Consider the following 17,444-nt stretch of genomic DNA (forward strand, 5'->3'; position numbering starts at 1 on the left):
TAGGCAGGTGCTTCCTTCCCCCAGGGCAGGGCAGGGGTGGCCCCAAGCATGGACCCCTGTGGGTCCACCTCTGCAGGTAGGCTGCTTGGGAGGCTCAGTGCTGCTTTCTCTTTGGAAGCAGGCTTTACGTCCAGTATGAACCCCTGACATGCCTCCCCACCCTGCATGGGCTGTGTCTGGACACTGCTGTGACACACCTGTGCATGCACGTGAAAGTTTGGAGGGGATAAGACTGGCTCCCAGGAGCTCTGCCGAGCGCCCAACCCTGCTTGTGTCTCGGCCTTGCTGGGTGTGTGTCCCTGTCTGGCTCCCCAAGTGCTGGCTCCTCCCAGGGCTTTGGGCGGCTGGCCCGCCTGTCCCTCCCCTCCCGCCACGGATGGCCCAGGCGGGCGGGCACGCGGGGGCTGCTCGGCGGGCTTGCTTCTGGCTGCGGCCCAGGTGCGGGCAGTACTCACAGCCTCACGCGCCACCCCCTCCCCCCCAGCTGGGCAGACGGGAAAATACCAGACATAGTTGTGCAAAGGTGGCTGCTGGCAGGAGGCAGCTGATGGGGGCCCTGAACTACCAGGACCAGGGGAGGCCTCTGTGCAGCTGGACTGCCCTTGGGGCAGGGGTGGGAGTATGCAAGTGTGTGCTGGGACCCCTGAGCAAAGCAGCCTGCTTCTGCTGCATCATCTGGAAACTGGGACTGCTGAGGGCTTGGGCAGTGGTGGTGGGGACCCAGCATGCAGCTTCCCAGCTTCGGTTCTGCCCACACGCCCTGGGTGACCTGGGTAGGCCCAGCTCGCTGTGTGGGGCACCCCTATTGCTGGGCCTGAAGTGAGCATGCTAGTGCTGCTGCCTCCCACATGGTGGGCCTGCATTACCCATAAGGAAACAAGGCTTGGAAACAGCAGTGAGGCCAGGTGCTGGAGCTTCTGCCATGAACTGCCCTCAGATGCATCCAGACAATGGGAGATGGAGAGCTTTCCCCAAGACCGCTGAAGCAGAGCACAGAATCCAGCCTGGGGTGCCGGGTGAGCATCCACTCGGGATGAGCAGGGGAGCCTGCTGAGCCTGAGGGTCCAGGGAAAAAAGCATACCCCAGGCTCTTCAGGAAACTGTCTGCCCTGGCCCCTCTCCTGGGACCCAGGCCTCAGGATAAGCCCCTCCCCAGCCCAGGAGGCAGCCTCTGGCACTGGCTCCTTCCAGAGCCTCTCTGGCTGCAGTGGGCTCTGGAAGTTTGGGAGGTGAAACTGCAGTGTCTGTAGGAACTTGGGCAGACCCTCCCTTAGCCTTTTGCATGGCTGTAGACTGGCCAACATCTACATTTTATTAAGCACCTACTGGGCGCCCAGATTTAGATGCACACAGATAAAAGGAAAGCGCTGACTGTCCCTCCAGGAGTCCACAGAGTTGGGGTGAGGTTGTTTAGGCTCACAGGCTGGGAGGCAACTTGCCTGGGCAGGAAGAAGCAGAGTGGGACTGTGGCCCCAGGAGGTCTGGCCTATACTTGGAGCTGTGCTGCCTGGTAGGGAGGACACACCTGGGACAAGCCTGTCTGGGCCCCCCAGCAAGCCCTGCCGCTGCCCTCCAGCCAGCCCCTGCTCCTGGGCGGCCCGGGAGGGTGGAGCTCTTGGCCAGAGCAGGGGAGCTGCGTGGTTCCCAGGAATGCCGAGTTGTGGGGCCGTTTGCCTTGGCAGCGTCTCTGCCCTCAGTGCTCCAAGCCTCCTGGTGGGCCCCCATCCCACTGGTCCCTCTGGCGCCCACCCACCAACGACCCTCCGCTCTTCCCAAGCTCTGCCCCTTTTCCTGGTACACCCAGGGCCAAACCCAAGCCCCTCACCACCCCAGCCACTGGAGGGGCTTTTGAATCTCGCTCAGCCAGATGAGCAGTAACCCTGGACAGGTCCCCAGGTCCCGTGAAGCTTGGTCTTTATGTCTGTGAGATGGGGCGAAGCAGCATCTGCTTCAACGGGTGTCGGTGTCGTATGCTGTGGGGACACGTGCACCTGCGTCTGGCCATGGGCAGTGTGGTACCCGTACTCACTCGTGGCCTCAGGCCTCTCCCTTGCAGTCTTGTAAGAGCACAAAACCCAAGTGATGCGCCAGTCTCTGGGCTTGGGGACCTTGCTCTCCTGGACTTCTGGGCAGCACACCTTGGGCCCTGAAGGCACAGCTGGCCAAAAATTAGTTTTAGATCCGCTATAACGCGGGGTCACTGGCCTGGGGCAACGCTACTCTAAGGTGTGTGGAGGACTGGGGGATTCACCCTGTGCACTCTCACTCACAAGCACTCTGTAGGCCTGGTGACCTCCAGCCTCAGTTTCCCAAGCAGAGTAATTCAGTAGTGTGGTGTGGGGGCGTTGGGGGAACCATGCAAAAGATTCAGTGAGCCCATGGGCAGCTCTGGCTTTCTGCAGGGAGTGTGTTTAACCTCACTGTCCAGGTGTGCACCAGCTTTGTCATAGCCCTGCAGATGCCAGGGAGGGATGCGGGCTGGCTTCACCTGTGTCATTCTACTGAGGGGTGCAGCCACAGCTGAGCATTGCTTGCAGGCAGCACACAAAGGTGGCCATTGTCTGGCCTGCTGTTGGGGGGGGGGTGATGCCCAGGCCACCCTCTGGTGACACCCCCCCCTGGGGTGGGGGAGGGTCCACCGCCCCAGCCTGGCCACCCCTGGTGGTCCAGTGCCTGCTACTTCCTCCCCCCACGCTCTGCTCTAATTAGTTCCTTTTGCAGCCGTGGTGGCCCTGCTGCACCTCAGCCTCCAAACAGGAAAACTAAGGAATGGGGAAAACTGAGGCGCCGGGTGCTGCGCAGGGTGCAGTGCATGAGTGCCTGCCCTCAGGGGCAACCCTCTCTGAGCCAAGCAGGTGGCCACCTCACCCTGGTTACGGGCACTGAACCAGGTGGGGGCGTGGTCAACCCTGGGAGGTGCTGGCAGTGCCAGTCCCACCCTGTGCCAGTGCTGCTCTTCCCCCAAGCCAGGAACAAAGAGTGGAGCGGAGCTGTGGACTGGCTGTTGCCAGCTGCAGGGTGGGGGGTGGGGGCAGCTCGAGGCTGGCCAAGGTCAGAGCAGGAGGGGGTCCCAGGCCCCTGGTGGGGGCCCTGCCTGGGGAGGGAGAGTTCCCAGTGAGGCCAGCCTGGGTGGAGGTGCTGGGAGGCGTGGACTCTGGGGCGGTTCCTTCTTCCTTTCCCAAGAGGGGGAGGCGTTGCCTGGGCTGGATTTGGACTGTGCAGGACAGGGCCCAGGGGCAGGAAGTAAGGGTGGGGTGGGGTGAGTGGAGTCCCTAGAGGCTGGAGCCCCCTCCTGCGCCTTGCTCCCAGGATAGCTCCTCCCATAGGCTGTGTCCCCTCAGTTCCTCAGAACAAGGTGACCGAGTGCCCTGGCTCTTGGGTCAGCCCCTTGGGCCTGGGAGAACACCTAGGGGTCAGTGCCAGGGAGAGTTCCCAAGCCATCCTGCCTCTGGGGTCCCCTTGTCAGAAGGTGGAGAGGGGTGGACAGAGGCTGTGGGGAGGCCTGTGGCCTAGGGCCAGCTGAGGGACCAGGCCACCAGCCCTTCCTGGCTCCTGAATTCTTAATCAGCATAAATATTTACTTCCTTCCTCCCCTTCCAGGCTCCCGCCACAGAGGAGCTTCAGGGAGGTTGGACTGGGCCTGTGTCTAAAAATAAACAGGTGGAAGGACAGGCAGACAGACAGCAGCCAAAACTGGGGGTATGGGGGTCAGGCAAAGGGCAGCTCTCTGACCCATCCATCACTGCCACTCACCCACCTACCAGCCATGGCCTGGGGCTGCTGAGGAGGCAGCTGGGCTTGGGTAAGGGGTACATATGACCAGACCTGACTACTACAACTGGGACACAGACACACGGGAGGTGGTGGGCACCCCCTGCCGTGGCTGGCGATGCCTGTGTCCACCCTGGCCAGGGAGCTTGAGGGGGTGGGGGAAGAGTCCCTAGAGGCGGCAGGGGGCAGTCTCAAGTGAGGGACAGGACCCTACAGGTAGGCCACACTGGCCTCTAGGCAGAAGTGCCATGTACATGCAGCATCCACGTGGTTCTGTGCACGCTTCTGGGTTGACGGTCAGAAGCCGGCTGTGGTGCCTGGCCGAGGCCCAAGGTTCAGGAGTCACCTCAGGAACAGGTGCAGCAGGGCCGCTGTAGGAGTGAGGGCTGATGAGATCAGAAAGTGAGCCTCATTAGTGGGTCCTTGATTTACAAGAGAACGACACCAGTGAACCTTGAGCAAATGATGAGGATGATAGTAGGGCATTTACAATAAGAGCCTGTCTTCACCAGTAAGAAGTCATATCCAAGTCTGTCACTGCCTGCCAAACAGGGCTGGTCAGCTCTTCCCTCCCTGCCCCAGCCGGCCTGGTGGGACCACAGTCCCCAGCTGCCCCCTGGTGGCAGCCTGGGGCCCTCGGAGCTTGTGGATACCTCCTGTCCCTCTGGCTGGGGTGAGCTCTGAACTCCAGCTGCCTGGTTCTGTGCAGAGAACACAGAGGCCTGCAAGAACCCTACTTGCTTGCAAGGGGCATTCAGCCTGGTCCTGACTGAGGGCTGACTTCAAGGTTGCTGCTGGGAGAGCTTGTCCCCAGGCCTTGAACTCAGTAGCTCTGGCAGTCTGTCTAAACCTTACCCTCGAGGCCAGATGAAGATCATCAGCTTTGCTGCCCCCAGAAAGGAACCTCTGGGTAGATGGCTGGCACTCTCCCCATGTTCACTGCTGGCCAGACCACTTGCAGGGCCTCCCTCATGCTGCCCCATGCCACCGACCCCCTGCTCCCAGCCTGCTCCCAGCCTGCAGAGGGGCCTGGCTCTCAGGGTTACGGCACAGCTGTTGTCCTTCCCCAGGTTCCTGCCTAAAGCCCAGCAGGGAGCCCCTGCTGCCTGCACGACGCAAGCACCACCACCCCCATCGCCATTGCCATGCATTCCCTGGACGAGCCGCTTGACCTGAAGCTGAGCATCACCAAGCTCCGGGCGGCGAAAGAGAAGCGGGAGAGGACACTGGGTGTGGCCCGGCACCGTGCTCTGCACCGGGAGCTCGGTCTGGTGGATGACAGCCCTACACCTGGCTCCCCGGGCTCCCCACCCTCAGGTACTGGGCCAAGCAGGGCAGTAGTGCAGAAGAGTGGCCAGGAGGTGTATGTGTGCCAGGATGAGGTACCTAGGTTTCTGCAGAACTGCCCGTGGCCATGCCCATCTCTGCCCAGTTTTATTTTTGGAGGGACAGAGTGAGCTGGGCAGGAGAGGGTCTGGGGCTTTGAAAAGGTGCAGCTGCTCAACCCAGGTAGGAGAGACTGGGAAATCTGGGTCCTGAGCCACAGGCACTTCCAGGCGATGCCTGGTACCTGGGCATGGAGTCCACCTACCTCTGGCTGGCCCACTGAACAAGAGGGAACGCTGGGAGAGCAGACAGGTTCCTACTAAGCCGGTGTGCTGGAGAGCCTGGGCTCTGTCCTGTTACTGTAGGCCAGGCCTTTCCCACCTACAGAATGGCTGCTTTCCACTTCTTGTGTGTGTGATGGTTAGCTGCCTCACATAGAGGGGGAATGTCATTACGTTTTGTCAGCTGCTCCGTGGGCACCCTGGGTACCTGGAAGGATTCAGAGGTGGGAGGATACAGCTCCCTGGGATGCCTGGCTCCAGCACTCCCTGAACTGTGCCTTCTCCCTGCCAGGCTTTCTATTGAACCCCAAGTTCCCTGACAAGGTGGAGGGGCGCTTTTCTGCGGCCCCTCTGGTGGACCTCAGCCTGTCACCACCATCTGGGCTGGACTCCCCGACAGGCAGCACCTCGCTGTCCCCCGAGCGGCAGAGCAGTGGAGACCTGTCTGCAGCGCCTGCAGCCCCGGTAAGCAGGGCTGCTGCTTCCTGGGGCAGCTCCTGGTGTTGGAAATAGTGTAACAGTTTTGGAAGCTTCCCTCTGCAGGTGCTGAGGACCCCTCCCATCCTGGCACCTTCTATGTTTCCCATCCAGTGGGACTTTATTGTACCTCAGTTATGTGTGCAGAGAACTAACTAAGGATAAGGCCTCCTGTGCAGGTGAGGGTGGGACTGTGACCAGCTCTTGTCCTCCTAGGACTTCCAGCGCTGCCTGGATGGTGTCCCCAGCTCCTTCCACTTCTTCCTGCCCCTGGGCTCTGGGGGTGCCTTGCACCTGCCCGCATCCTCCTTCCTCACCTCCCCTAAGGACAAGTGCCTCTCACCAGAGCTGCCCCTGCCTAAGCAGCTGGTGTGTCGCTGGGCCAAGGTGAGATGGGGCTGGGAAGGGTAGTGAGGGCTGGGGTGGGCACCTCTGCCCTGGCTGAGACCATTCCCTGGTCCCATAGTGCAACCAGCTCTTTGAGTTCCTGCAAGACCTGGTGGACCACGTCAACGACCACCATGTCAAACCTGAGAAGGATGCTGGGTACTGCTGCCACTGGGAGGGCTGTGCCCGCCATGGCCGTGGCTTCAACGCCAGGTGAGGGGAGGTTGCGAGGGTGGCCAGGGAGCAGTGGGAGGCAGGGGTGGCTGAGCTTGTGTCCTGTCTCCTTGAGCAGGTACAAGATGCTCATTCACATCCGCACACACACCAACGAGAAGCCGCACCGCTGCCCCACCTGCAACAAAAGCTTCTCCCGCCTGGAGAACCTGAAGATCCATAACCGGTCCCATACCGGTAAGAGGCGGGTGGGACACCTAAGCAAGGCTGGGCCTTCCAGAGGAGAGATGTGGACCTTTTATGAACACCACTTGCTAGGGGAAGGCCTTCCCTCGGGCCCAGACCACACGAGTTGATGGCATAACCTCCTGCACCTGGTCCTCAGGGTTACCTGCCTTCAGCCACTTCTGGTAGCTTTGAAGCCCAGTTTTTCTTTTAAAGATTTATTTTTATTATTATTTTTTTTTATTGGAAAGGCGGATATACAGAGAGGAGGAGAGACAGAGAGGAAGATCCTCCATCCGATGATGCACTCCCCAAGTGAGCCGCAACGGCTGATGCCGATCCGAAGCCAGGAGCCTCTTCCGGGTCTCCCACATGGGTGCAGGCTCCCAAAGCCTTGGGCTGTCCTCGACTGCTTTCCCGGGCCACAGGCAGGGAGCTGGAAGGGAAGCGGGGCTGCCGGAACAAAACCGGCGCCCATGTGGGATCCCGGGCGTGCAAGGCAAGGACCTTAGCCACTGCGCCACCGCGCCGGGCCCGAAGCCCAGTTTTTCAACACTCCCCACACCAAGCAGGGTCAGGTCTGGTCAAGGGATCTGTGGACTTGATTTTAAATTGCCTAACTACCGTGTTAAAAAAAAGCCACAGAAAGATGATGTGAGTTCCAATGATGTTTATCACTGAGATGTGGGACACATATCTTACCACTTCCAAGGCTCAATGACCGCTGGCCCAGTGGCGGGCTGGGAAGCTGGCAGGGGACAGTGCTCGCCATGGGCCACACCCCTGCCAGGCGCTTTATGGAATTAAACGAGGACATATCACTAAGTTTACAGAACATGGAATTAAGAGATGCTTATTTTGGTGCGAAACAGTTTTGACATCCATGAATAGTTTTGTTGAGATCTAGGTTTTTCATGAACTTTTTGAGGAAACCTCATATGCAGGGGTTTCAAAGTGTTTTGTTTTGGTTCTTTTTTGTACTAAAACAAACCTTTTCAGTTCCAATGCTGTGAACCTTGTGCCCGGCCTTTGAGTGCTCTACACATTGGGGTTCACAAAACGCCCAAGACCATAGCAGAATTGGGGCTGACCAGCTCCATTTTTAGCCACCACAACACCCTCTGCGCCCCTCACCATGAGTGCAGGGCGGGGCTGCCTCCCCTACCTGCCATCACTATGCATTGGCAAGTCTGGGCTCTTGGGGCACTGTGAGCATGTGCAGGAGTGGGTATGGGGGATACCTGGGAGGAAGAGCCCCTCACGCCATCTGCCTGCCTGCCCCACGTGCAGGTGAGAAGCCCTACGTGTGCCCCTACGAGGGCTGCAACAAGCGCTACTCCAACTCCAGCGACCGCTTCAAGCACACACGCACACACTACGTGGACAAGCCCTACTACTGCAAGATGCCTGGCTGCCACAAGCGCTACACAGACCCCAGCTCACTGCGCAAGCACATCAAGGCCCATGGCCACTTTGTGTCGCATGAGCAGCAAGAGCTCCTACAGCTGCGCCCACCCCCAAAACCGCCGCTGCCTGCCCCTGACGGCGGCCCCTATGTTAGTGGGGCCCAGATTATCATCCCCAACCCTGCGGCCCTCTTTGGAGGCCCTAGCTTGCCCGGCCTGCCCCTGCCCTTACCCCCTGGCCCCCTTGACCTCAGTGCCCTGGCCTGTGGGAACGGTGGGGGTGGTGGGACTGGGGGGGGCATGGGCCCTGGGCTGCCGAATCCTGTCCTGCCCCTCAACCTGGCCAAGAACCCATTGTTGCCCTCGCCCTTTACAGCTGGTGGACTGGGCCTACCTATGGTCTCCCTCCTCGCCAGCTCCGCTGGCGGCAAGGCTGAGGGGGAGAGAGGACGTGGGTCAGCGTCCACCCGGGCCCTGGAGGGCCGAAAGACACCCCTTGAAAGGACGGAGAGCAGTCGCTCCCGGCCAGGCCCTGACGGTCTCCCTCTGCTGCCAGGCACCGTGCTGGACCTGTCTACGGGCGTCAACTCGGCAGCCAGCAGCCCGGAGGCGCTAAACCCTGGCTGGGTGGTCATCCCTCCAGGCTCTGTGCTACTGAAGCCGGCCGTAGTGAACTGAGCCGCCCCAGGCAGCTGTGGCATCCCTGACGAACAGAAACCCTCTGTGAAATAGCAATAATGTCCTTGGCCGGGCAGCAAGGATGGTGCTAGAAAGTCGCTGCTGGCTTCCTGGCCACCAAGTGAGGACTTGACCTGCCGTCCAACAAGAGCTGTGCTCTTGGGTGCTGAGGCCTCACTCACCCCTAGTCCTCCTGCCCCACAGCTTTGGTGAGGCTCCCTCCCCTACCAGCCTCCCGCCCTGGTGCCTCCCCTCATCCAGTGGGTTGCCCTTGTCCCTGCCTTGCTCACCTGACAGCCATAGGGCTGCTGAGACTGCTGCCATGGAGGTATCTCCCCTCCCTGCTGGTGCCATGGTACCAGGCCCCTTCCCACCAGAGGCCACCCTCCTGCCTGGACTCACACAGCCCACGCCCTGGAGGCTCTCTGATGCTTTCCCCATGGAGGGAGGCTGACAGATGCGGTCACTGTTCCCCTCGCCTGCCCCTTGACAAGGTGCCTCTTGGCCTGCTCTGCCCACTGGCCTAGTCCCCTCATGCAGCCCACCCAAGGGTTGGCCCTCTCTGGGCTGCACAGCACTCCGAAGTGACAGGACAGCACAGCTGATCACTCCCTGGCCCTGCCCCTAGAGCCTATCCCTCTACCTCTCTCAGGCACTGGGCACCAGGCACTGTAGTGGTGTGAGAAGCAAGCAGGAGGAGCCCTGGGCTGGAAAGGGGGCAGGGGCAAATGACTGGCAGCAGCTTTGGGACCAAGAACTCAGACTGGGAACTGCTGCCCAGCCCAGACTCAGAGAGGCCTGCAGAGCCTTCTGCCCAGCCCCAGGAGGGAGCTTCTGGTCTGAGGCACAGCACCCAGGGACAGGGGACTTTGTGAACTGAGGCTGGGCTGCTGGGTACAACCCTAGGCCATGAACGAGAAACCTGGACAGCTCCCCCAGGATCTAGGCTGGGATGAAAGTGAGCTGAGGACACTAGAGACAGGTGTGGACCACAGCCTTCTGCCTGGTTCCAACAAGCTGGGTCCTGTCTCTCCCCACAAGGCAGTGGGGAATTCTGGCTTTTGGACCTCCCCGTCACTAGGCCACAGGATGGCCAACCCTCTTGTATCTCCGCTGGTAGAACAAAGGGGCTGCTCATGGTAGTGGGGTCCTCTGCCCTGCAGGCCTCTAAGCAGCTCTGCTGAACCCAACCCCCCTGGACTGCCCTTCTGTCCCAGAGGGGTCACCCTGACCCGGCCCACCAGCTGTTGGGCTCAGACCCCAGCCCAGACAAGCTCAGCTGTGCTGGCTCTGCCCCTCAAGGGGGCTGTGAGCAAGTTGGGAAGGAGCTGGTCTCCTTTCTTTGGGCTCCACACAGGACCCAAGGCTCCCCCACCCCTTTTGGGGCCCTGGGCTGGGGGGGCAGGGCCAGAAACAGAGGAGGGGCACTGGACAGTGGCTTTAGCTCAGCATGTGATTCAGCATAGACCAGGCTTGGAAGGGCCAGTGTACTGTTTGTTGTTGTCGTCAGTTTGTTGTTGCACATTCCAGGATATCAGTATTTTAACAGGTTCTAAGTGCCTTTCTATTGTAGCTTATGTTTCTCCTCCTCTTGGCTCCACTGCTGTTAGCATAGAGTTTAAAAAAAAAAAAAAGAGATAAGCTAATGACTATAACAAATATTCTTCCATGTGAGAGGAAGTTTATAAAGAAACAATAAAAGTGAGTTGCAACGACGCTTTCAGTGTCCCCACTGCCCTGCCATAGGTGCCAGGTGCTGGGAGAGAAGGTTGGGAGGGCTGAGGAGGGCTGAGGAGCACAAGAACCAAGAGCTGAGGTGAGAGGTTAGCAATGAACAGTGCTAGAGTCCAGTGTTTGTCCTGACGCTGCCTGCTGTGGCTCATGCCTGGCACCTTGTAGCCCACAAGCATGATGCCAGACTCATACCCAACTCAGATTTGTGACAGCTCTGGGTTCAAGGGCAGACAGGAGGAAGGGGGCTATGGAATAGGGGCCTGGCGGAACACTACTGGGGGAGCTGCTGTGGAGGCAGGAGGCTGGCTACTGTTCCACAGGCTCGTTTCCCCAGACACCTCTGGGTTGTTGGCAGCCACAGCTTGCCCCATCCCCAGTCTGCGTGGCCCCCGAATGGCAGGAGAAGCAAGCTGCCTCTGAAAGCCAGATGCACACACACAGGAGACAAACAGCAGACATTTATTACCGAACTATAAATTAGAGGTAGGAGGGGGTGGGGATGGGCAGAGCTGAGCCATCACGTTTTGGGTGCCTGCCCTCTCTCTCTGTCCTCCTGGGCCTTGATTCTGAGCTCCTCATCCAGGCGCTCCTTCGCACGGACCACCTGAGTGGGAGGATGCAGACGATTGTTGTTTGATGAATCTCTGCCCTGGGCTCCTACCTCCATAAATGGGCTTATTCCTGACCCAGGTCCAGTCTGACTCCCTGAGGAGCTGCCTGTGGGATATAACTGCCTCCCTAGGCAGCACCCCGGCTGGCAGCAGTGGACTAAGCTGGCCCCTCTGCAGAGGGGCAGCACCTCAGCCTGGACATCTACAAGTACTCAGTCAGAGGACAAAGACTGGCTTTTAAGCAGCCTACACATCTGCCCCTTCCAAGTCCACTGCTGGGAGGGCCATGTGGGGGACATATGTGGCCCCACAGAGCTGAGGTAGGCAGAGGGTAGCAGTAGAGAGAGTCCCCTTCTGAGGTTGGGGCACACCAAGGTTTTAACTGCTGGCTCCTGTGATGGAAAACAAGGGACCCCAGGTAGGAAGAGAAGGTTCAAATCCCCGCCCCATCTCTCCAGAGACAAGCACACTGACCTTGGACTGCAGGTAGAAGGAGCCGCCCACAGACTTATCATTCACCTTGAACAGGTGCTCATAGTTCTGCAGAGAGGAAAGGGGGTTCACAGCCCATGCCAGGGACACAAGGGAAGCTGAGACAGTGCTGAGGACAAGCTCAAGGGCAGGATGCCTCCATGCACCTGCTATGCCACATCACACAGGAGCTGGAGGCGTGCAGGGGCAGCCTCACCACACACCTAACAGCAAGCCACAGTGACTGTGCAGGGCTGGCCGGGACCCCTACACCACTCCCACCACCATCACCACCCTCCAGGAGTTGGCATGGGTCTCACCTTCTGGATCTCCTCAGGGCTCAGCTTGGACACGTTGAGAATCTGCTGGGCCTCCTGCAGGCTGAGGCCCGAGAGGCTGGAAGCGGCTGCAGACTGGTGGCCCGCACGGCCCCGGGCGTCAGCTGCAGCCCGGCTGGCTGTGTGGACATGTGGGCGATAGCTCAGCTTTTGGCTGCAGCCTAGGGCTTCCCCAGGAACTTCCAAGTGGGTGGCTCGTCCCTGCCAGGTGGCATGGGACAACAGCCAGAGCACTGGTGGCAGGAGGATCTCCTCCAGAGTGGGCTTTTTGGGGGCATGAGGTAGAAGCTCATCGGCTCCTGGTCTCCAGTCTCAACCACAGGATAGTCTGCCCTCTTCTCTCCCACCTCCCATCCCAGGGGCAAAGCAAAGTGGGGCTACCATAGGGATGAGCTACAAAGAAACTGCCTAAGGGAGGGGTACAGCTTCACAGCAGGATTCCCTGGTGACCTTCCCAACAGCCCCTTCAGGAGTCGCATGCTTTTCCCTCAAGGGTCAGACGGCACCTGTCCTAGGCTTCACACCCAGAGACTGTGCTGGAATTACTCAGCCGCCTGGAAAGCAGAGTGCATGCGGTGTGGCTGTGACCCAGCACAACTTTGTTCCCCAACAGGTGCCGGGCAGCCGTCTGCTGTTTCTAGATGCTCACACTAGTCAAGTCTCAATTAAGACAAAATTCTCCCTACCGTGGCAGGAAAACCCAGTCAGGTGTTGTTCCAGGCTGCTCAAGCTGCAGAACCCCAGCTGGCTGTGGGGGCCTTACCTTCCACACGGAAATCCAACCCTGGCACAAGCACCCTGAAATGCTTACCTGCAAACTCCTGCCGCAAGGCCCGGGCAAAGGCCTTGCCCACCACCTGCACACCCATTACAATGATCTGGGCCAGGTACTTAGCCTGTGGACAGAACAGGCACTTGTCAGCAGGGGCAAGACCCTGCAGAAAGCTTCTGCATGGGGAGGCTTCACATTCTCATCAGACCCCTTCCTTCTCCCCACCTCCTAGCCAAGGAAAAGTGACAGCAGGGTGGAGGGGAGCAGCACGCAGAGCCTGCCACAAGCTCACTCTTCCCCAGAGTTGACAATGGCTCTTCCACACGTCTGAGACCGTCCAGCTCTACCTCAGTTAAACCAGTGGGGCTCATTTCCACCTGAATTCTCCCAGAGACCACTGAAATCCTATGACAGTCATTCAGGTGCGGCCCATGCTGGTGTGTTAACGTACTGCCTGCAACACCTCCAGCCCCTATGAGCGCCGGTTCCTATCTGCTTTGCTTCTGATCCAGCTCCCTGCTAACGTGTCTGGAAAAGCAGCAGGGGACGGCCCAGGTGCCTGGGATCCTCCTACCCAAGTGGGAGATCCAGATGGAATTTTAGGCTTCTGGTTTCATATGTGTCCTGCCCTGGCTGCTGCAGCCATTCAGGAAGTGCATGCCATTCACCAGTGCATGGAAGGTCTCTTTTATTTTTTTTAAAGATTTATTTATTTTCATTGGAAAATCAGATATACAGAGAGGAGGAGAGACAGTGAGAAAGATCTTCCATCCAAAGCCAGGATCCAGGAACTTCCTCCAGGTCTCCCACACAGGTGCAGAGTCCCAAGGCTTTGGGCCGTCCTCAACTGCTTTCCCAGGCCACAAGCAGGGAGCTGGATGGGAAGTGGAGCCACTGGGATTAGAACCAGCGCCCATATGGGATCCTGGCACATCCAAGGTGAAGACTTTAGCCGCCAGGCCACAGTACCGCCAGGCCCAGAAGATCTTTCTCTAATGCTCTTCCTTTCAAAGAAATGAATAATAATAATAAACACACACACACACACACAGGATCCACTTGGGACAAAAGCAGTTTCCAGTTTCAAGGAGCTGAAAGCGCACCAGGAGGATATTCAAACACCTCTAAGGACCTAGAGGATGATCACGGCTCATTCACTGCGTGTCCACCCTGTGCTCCACTCAGCACTGGCCACAGTGCACCAGGAGGATATTCAAACACCCCTAAGGACCAGTCTACAGGATGATCACGGCTCATTCACTGCGTGTCCACCCCATGCTCCACTCAGCACAGGCCACAGACCCAAACACAGTGTCCCCACCTGGCAGGGCAAGGTCACCCGGTGGGGGGGCAGGCGGGAGGATAACAGGAGGCTCTGAGCGCTGATAAGCCAGGGTGGACTCCAGATCTCAGAACGTGCCCCCCAGCATTGCTGTGGCTCTGGGACAGCCTGGTTATTGTTATCTGGTCTTTCCACCAGGGCCTGAGACACAGATTATGGGTGGAGAATGGTGTAGCTTAGGGAATTTTGCGGGGCAGCCTCCCTTCCCCTTGGCTGCACACCCCAGCACAGCCAGAACTGCTGTGCTACCTGTGAGGGAGAGCGAGGGACGCCTTTACAAATGAAAAAAAAAGTGAGCGAGGGCTCACTTTACAAATGCATGCTACAACTGGAGCTGGCCCAGGCCAGGACCAGAATCATAAGCTAGGGACTCCATCCAGGCCTCCCACATGGGTGACAGGGACCTGGTGCCTGAGCCATGACCTGCTTCCCTCCCAGCAGCATTATTGGGAAGCGTGGATTAGAAGCAGGGCAGCTGGGACTCAAGCCAGCACTCCCACAGGGAAGGCAGGCGTCCCAGACTGTGCCACAACATTGACACATATCACTGTTGTCTTGTTAAGGCGAAGGTCGGACAAGGAGAGGGCATCACAGCTTCACCAACCCAACAGTTCATGGGATGGAGGCCCCTGAATCCTCAGGGAACTAAGCAGCAAGGCCCAGGCCAATCTCACTCGGAGGTCAGCATGGCAGTCCTGGGCAAGTGACACAGCCTCTGAACCTCAGGTTCCTCTCCTGCAAGTGACCACCTTCCTTGCGGAAGGCTCAAGGCCCGTGGAGGTAGGTGGGCGCGCAGACCAAAGGGCAGCGAGCGGCAGCTCCTGAGACTCAGAAGGCAATCAGGCCTGTCTTGTTCAGTTCCCAAACCTTCCCTGAGGACCTAGCTCAGAGAGCTGCCCTGACCTCGGGCAGGCTGAACCACAAACTACTGGCCCCAAAACGTCCCACAGGCCAGTGAGTGACATTGAGGCCTGAAGGTCGCAGGCTGACAGCAGTCCTTGGGACATCCACCTCCCGGGCAATGCACACAGGCCACAGCCGCACAACCCCATCCCTGCGTCCACCACGGGCTGCTGTTCATTATCTCCTCTGGCAAGACAGGACCAGGCCCAGAGACAGCCACAAAGAGCACCGGGGGCGGGGGGCAGCACTCAGGAACACTCCCTGCGTGGCCCAGCTTCCAGGGCCTGCGTGCAATGCTCTCCTGAAGACACGGCCCCAGGCACTCAAATGGGGGGCACACACCGCTGCTGACACCGCCGGGACCCTGACTCTGGCTCTTGTCAGAGGACAACCAGGTTCTGTCCAGCAGCTACCTTCGCATTTGAATGAAGGTGGCTTAAGAATCCGTGCATAACCAAGCCACCCGCAGCGTCAGCACTGCGTGTAAACCCCATGCCTCCGGACCCCGTGCTGAGGAGCGCTCTGGCAGCCACCTCGGGCTGAGTCCACCCCCCAGCCGTAGACGTGGTCTCCATCGGTTCCTCCTCTCCCGCAGCGCTCATTCACACCTCCACCTTCCTTCCACAGCCTCCCTGCTGCCCTAGCGGGCAAGCCCCAGGACTGCGCACACGGCCACCACAGCAGCCACCAGCCAGGCGGCTGTCCCGGTCCCGCCGGGCCCCCAGGAGCCGCGGCGCCCGCACGGCCCGGGGCTCGCCGCCTCCGTTCCCCACCCGCTCCGCGGGGAGCCTCACCATGGCAGCCCGGGCTCTCGGGGTTCCAGCTTCCTGGCTCCGCGTCCCGGCTCGGAGGGCAAAGGCCGAAGACGCGTGCGTGAGGCTGCTCTGAACATGCGCAGTGCTCTCCCGGGACGGGACGCCGGCGATGACGCGCCGGGAAGGGCGGGGTCGAGCACAAGCCCCGCCCCTGGAGGAGGGGCCGGAAACCTCCGCGCATTCTGTCCCCTCAGGTTTGTCACAGAGCGGAAGGTGCACCCCTCTCAACTGTGAGCCATTCTCCCCTTACTTTTACCAGAGTATTTGGAATTAAGACATTAATCATCTGAAATAAGCCAACATAAGGAGAAGGCCAAATAATCAGTACGTTTAAGAAAAGGGCCCGGCGCTGTGGCCTAGCAGCTAAAGTCCTCACCTTGAACGCGCCAGGATCTGATACGGGCGCTGGTTCTGATCCCGGCTGCTCTACTTCCCCACTTCCCATCCAGCTCCCTGCTTGTGGCCTGGGAAAGCAGTCGAGGACGGCCCAAAGCCTTGGGACCCTGCACCCGTGTGGGACACCGGAAGAAGTTCCTGGATCCTGGCTTCAGATAGGCACAGCACCAGCCGTTGTTGCGGCCACTTGGGGAGTGAATCATTGCACGGAAGATCTTCTCTGTCTCTCCTCCTCTCTGTATATATCTGACTTTGCAATAAAAATAAATAAATCTTTGAAAAGAGGATTCTTGTTTCTTTAATTTTTAAAATTTTGATGGTCATTACATAGTTTATTAGGGCTCAAAGGGTCAAAGGCTGCAGGAAAATGGGTAAGATCGTTGTTTCCACTTTCTCTTTTTTCCTTCCTGGATCTAGGGAAAGGGGAGAGACAAAGGGAGGAGTCACACTCACCCTCCCTACCATCCCAGGGTCTGAGATCACCGCTCAAGTGACTTTGATAGTTCAACTGTTCTGAATTGCCGCCAGTCTCACCACTCCAAGCACGATGAAGTCTCTCCAGAATCCACTGGCTGACACAGTCCACCTTAATCTCCACTTGCTCAGATTTTCACTGCCAACAGTTGGCTGGGGCAGTTGATCAGTTTTTCTATTCTGTTGTGGTGCCAGGTGTCCTTTGCAGGCTCCAGTGTATTACCATATTCTGCATGTACACCTGAATATGCTGTCCACTGCTCCGTCTGAGCCTCTGAGGCAGCTCAGCTTTGACACTTGCACTCCATGGTCAGACCATGGAACCTGCACTTCTCTTCATAGTTGGGGTTTTGAGTCCGGAAGGTCGATTGCGGAGATCCCCCAAAAAACTTCATCTGTAGTGATCCCAGACCAGATTCCTGGGTGTGCTTGCCAGTACAGGGTCCGGCACAGTCCGGCACCCTAGTCAGCCTATGCATGTTCTGGTGGTTGCAATTGCTGGGTCAGTTCTGCCTCCAGCCCTGTCTTCTACACAAACCAATGGGTGTTGGAGCCCATCCCAATCCTGCCCACCACACACTTGGCCACATAAACCAGTGGGAGCTGCAGCCTAGTTGGGGTGACTCCCAATAACCCTCACCAGGCCTGCCTCCTGCCCTGGTTCCCATGCTTGCCAGTATGTACAGCAGACTGGTCCAGTCTGTCCCACATCCCATTCAGCTCTCATACATGTCAATGGGCATTGAAGCCTAGTTCAACCCAACCAGCCCTACTATCCAGCCCACACACCTGCCAATGGGTGCCACTCTGTCTAGCCATGCCTGCCCCAGTCCTGGTTCTCATGCTCACCAGAGTGGCACTCC

General features: G+C 58.7%; 2 protein-coding genes across 2 annotated transcripts; one reads left to right on the top strand and one right to left on the bottom strand.

Moving 5' to 3' along the window:
• Positions 1 to 4,916: 4,916 nt before the first annotated feature.
• On the top strand, positions 4,917 to 8,725 carry LOC121167856 (zinc finger protein GLIS2). The gene is made up of 6 exons (XM_040997549.1): positions 4,917 to 5,088; positions 5,671 to 5,843; positions 6,072 to 6,242; positions 6,322 to 6,455; positions 6,535 to 6,653; positions 7,932 to 8,725. The coding sequence occupies exons 1-6, from the start codon at positions 4,917 to 4,919 to the stop codon at positions 8,723 to 8,725; spliced, it is 1,563 nt and encodes a 520-aa protein (XP_040853483.1).
• A 2,177-nt stretch (positions 8,726 to 10,902) lies between these two features.
• On the bottom strand, positions 10,903 to 15,780 carry LOC121167928 (mitochondrial import inner membrane translocase subunit TIM16). The gene is made up of 5 exons (XM_040997651.1): positions 15,691 to 15,780; positions 12,691 to 12,775; positions 11,862 to 11,998; positions 11,545 to 11,610; positions 10,903 to 11,063 (listed from the first exon to the last, which is right to left on the bottom strand). Exons 1-5 carry the CDS (start codon positions 15,691 to 15,693, stop codon positions 10,977 to 10,979), a joined length of 378 nt encoding a protein of 125 aa, XP_040853585.1. The 5' UTR covers positions 15,694 to 15,780; the 3' UTR covers positions 10,903 to 10,976.
• Positions 15,781 to 17,444: the final 1,664 nt, after the last annotated feature.

The sequence above is a fragment of the Ochotona curzoniae genome, unplaced genomic scaffold (genome assembly GCF_017591425.1).
Source record: "Ochotona curzoniae isolate NIBS_2020 unplaced genomic scaffold, NIBS_Ocur_1.0 patch433, whole genome shotgun sequence".
NCBI lineage: Eukaryota > Metazoa > Chordata > Mammalia > Lagomorpha > Ochotonidae > Ochotona > Ochotona curzoniae.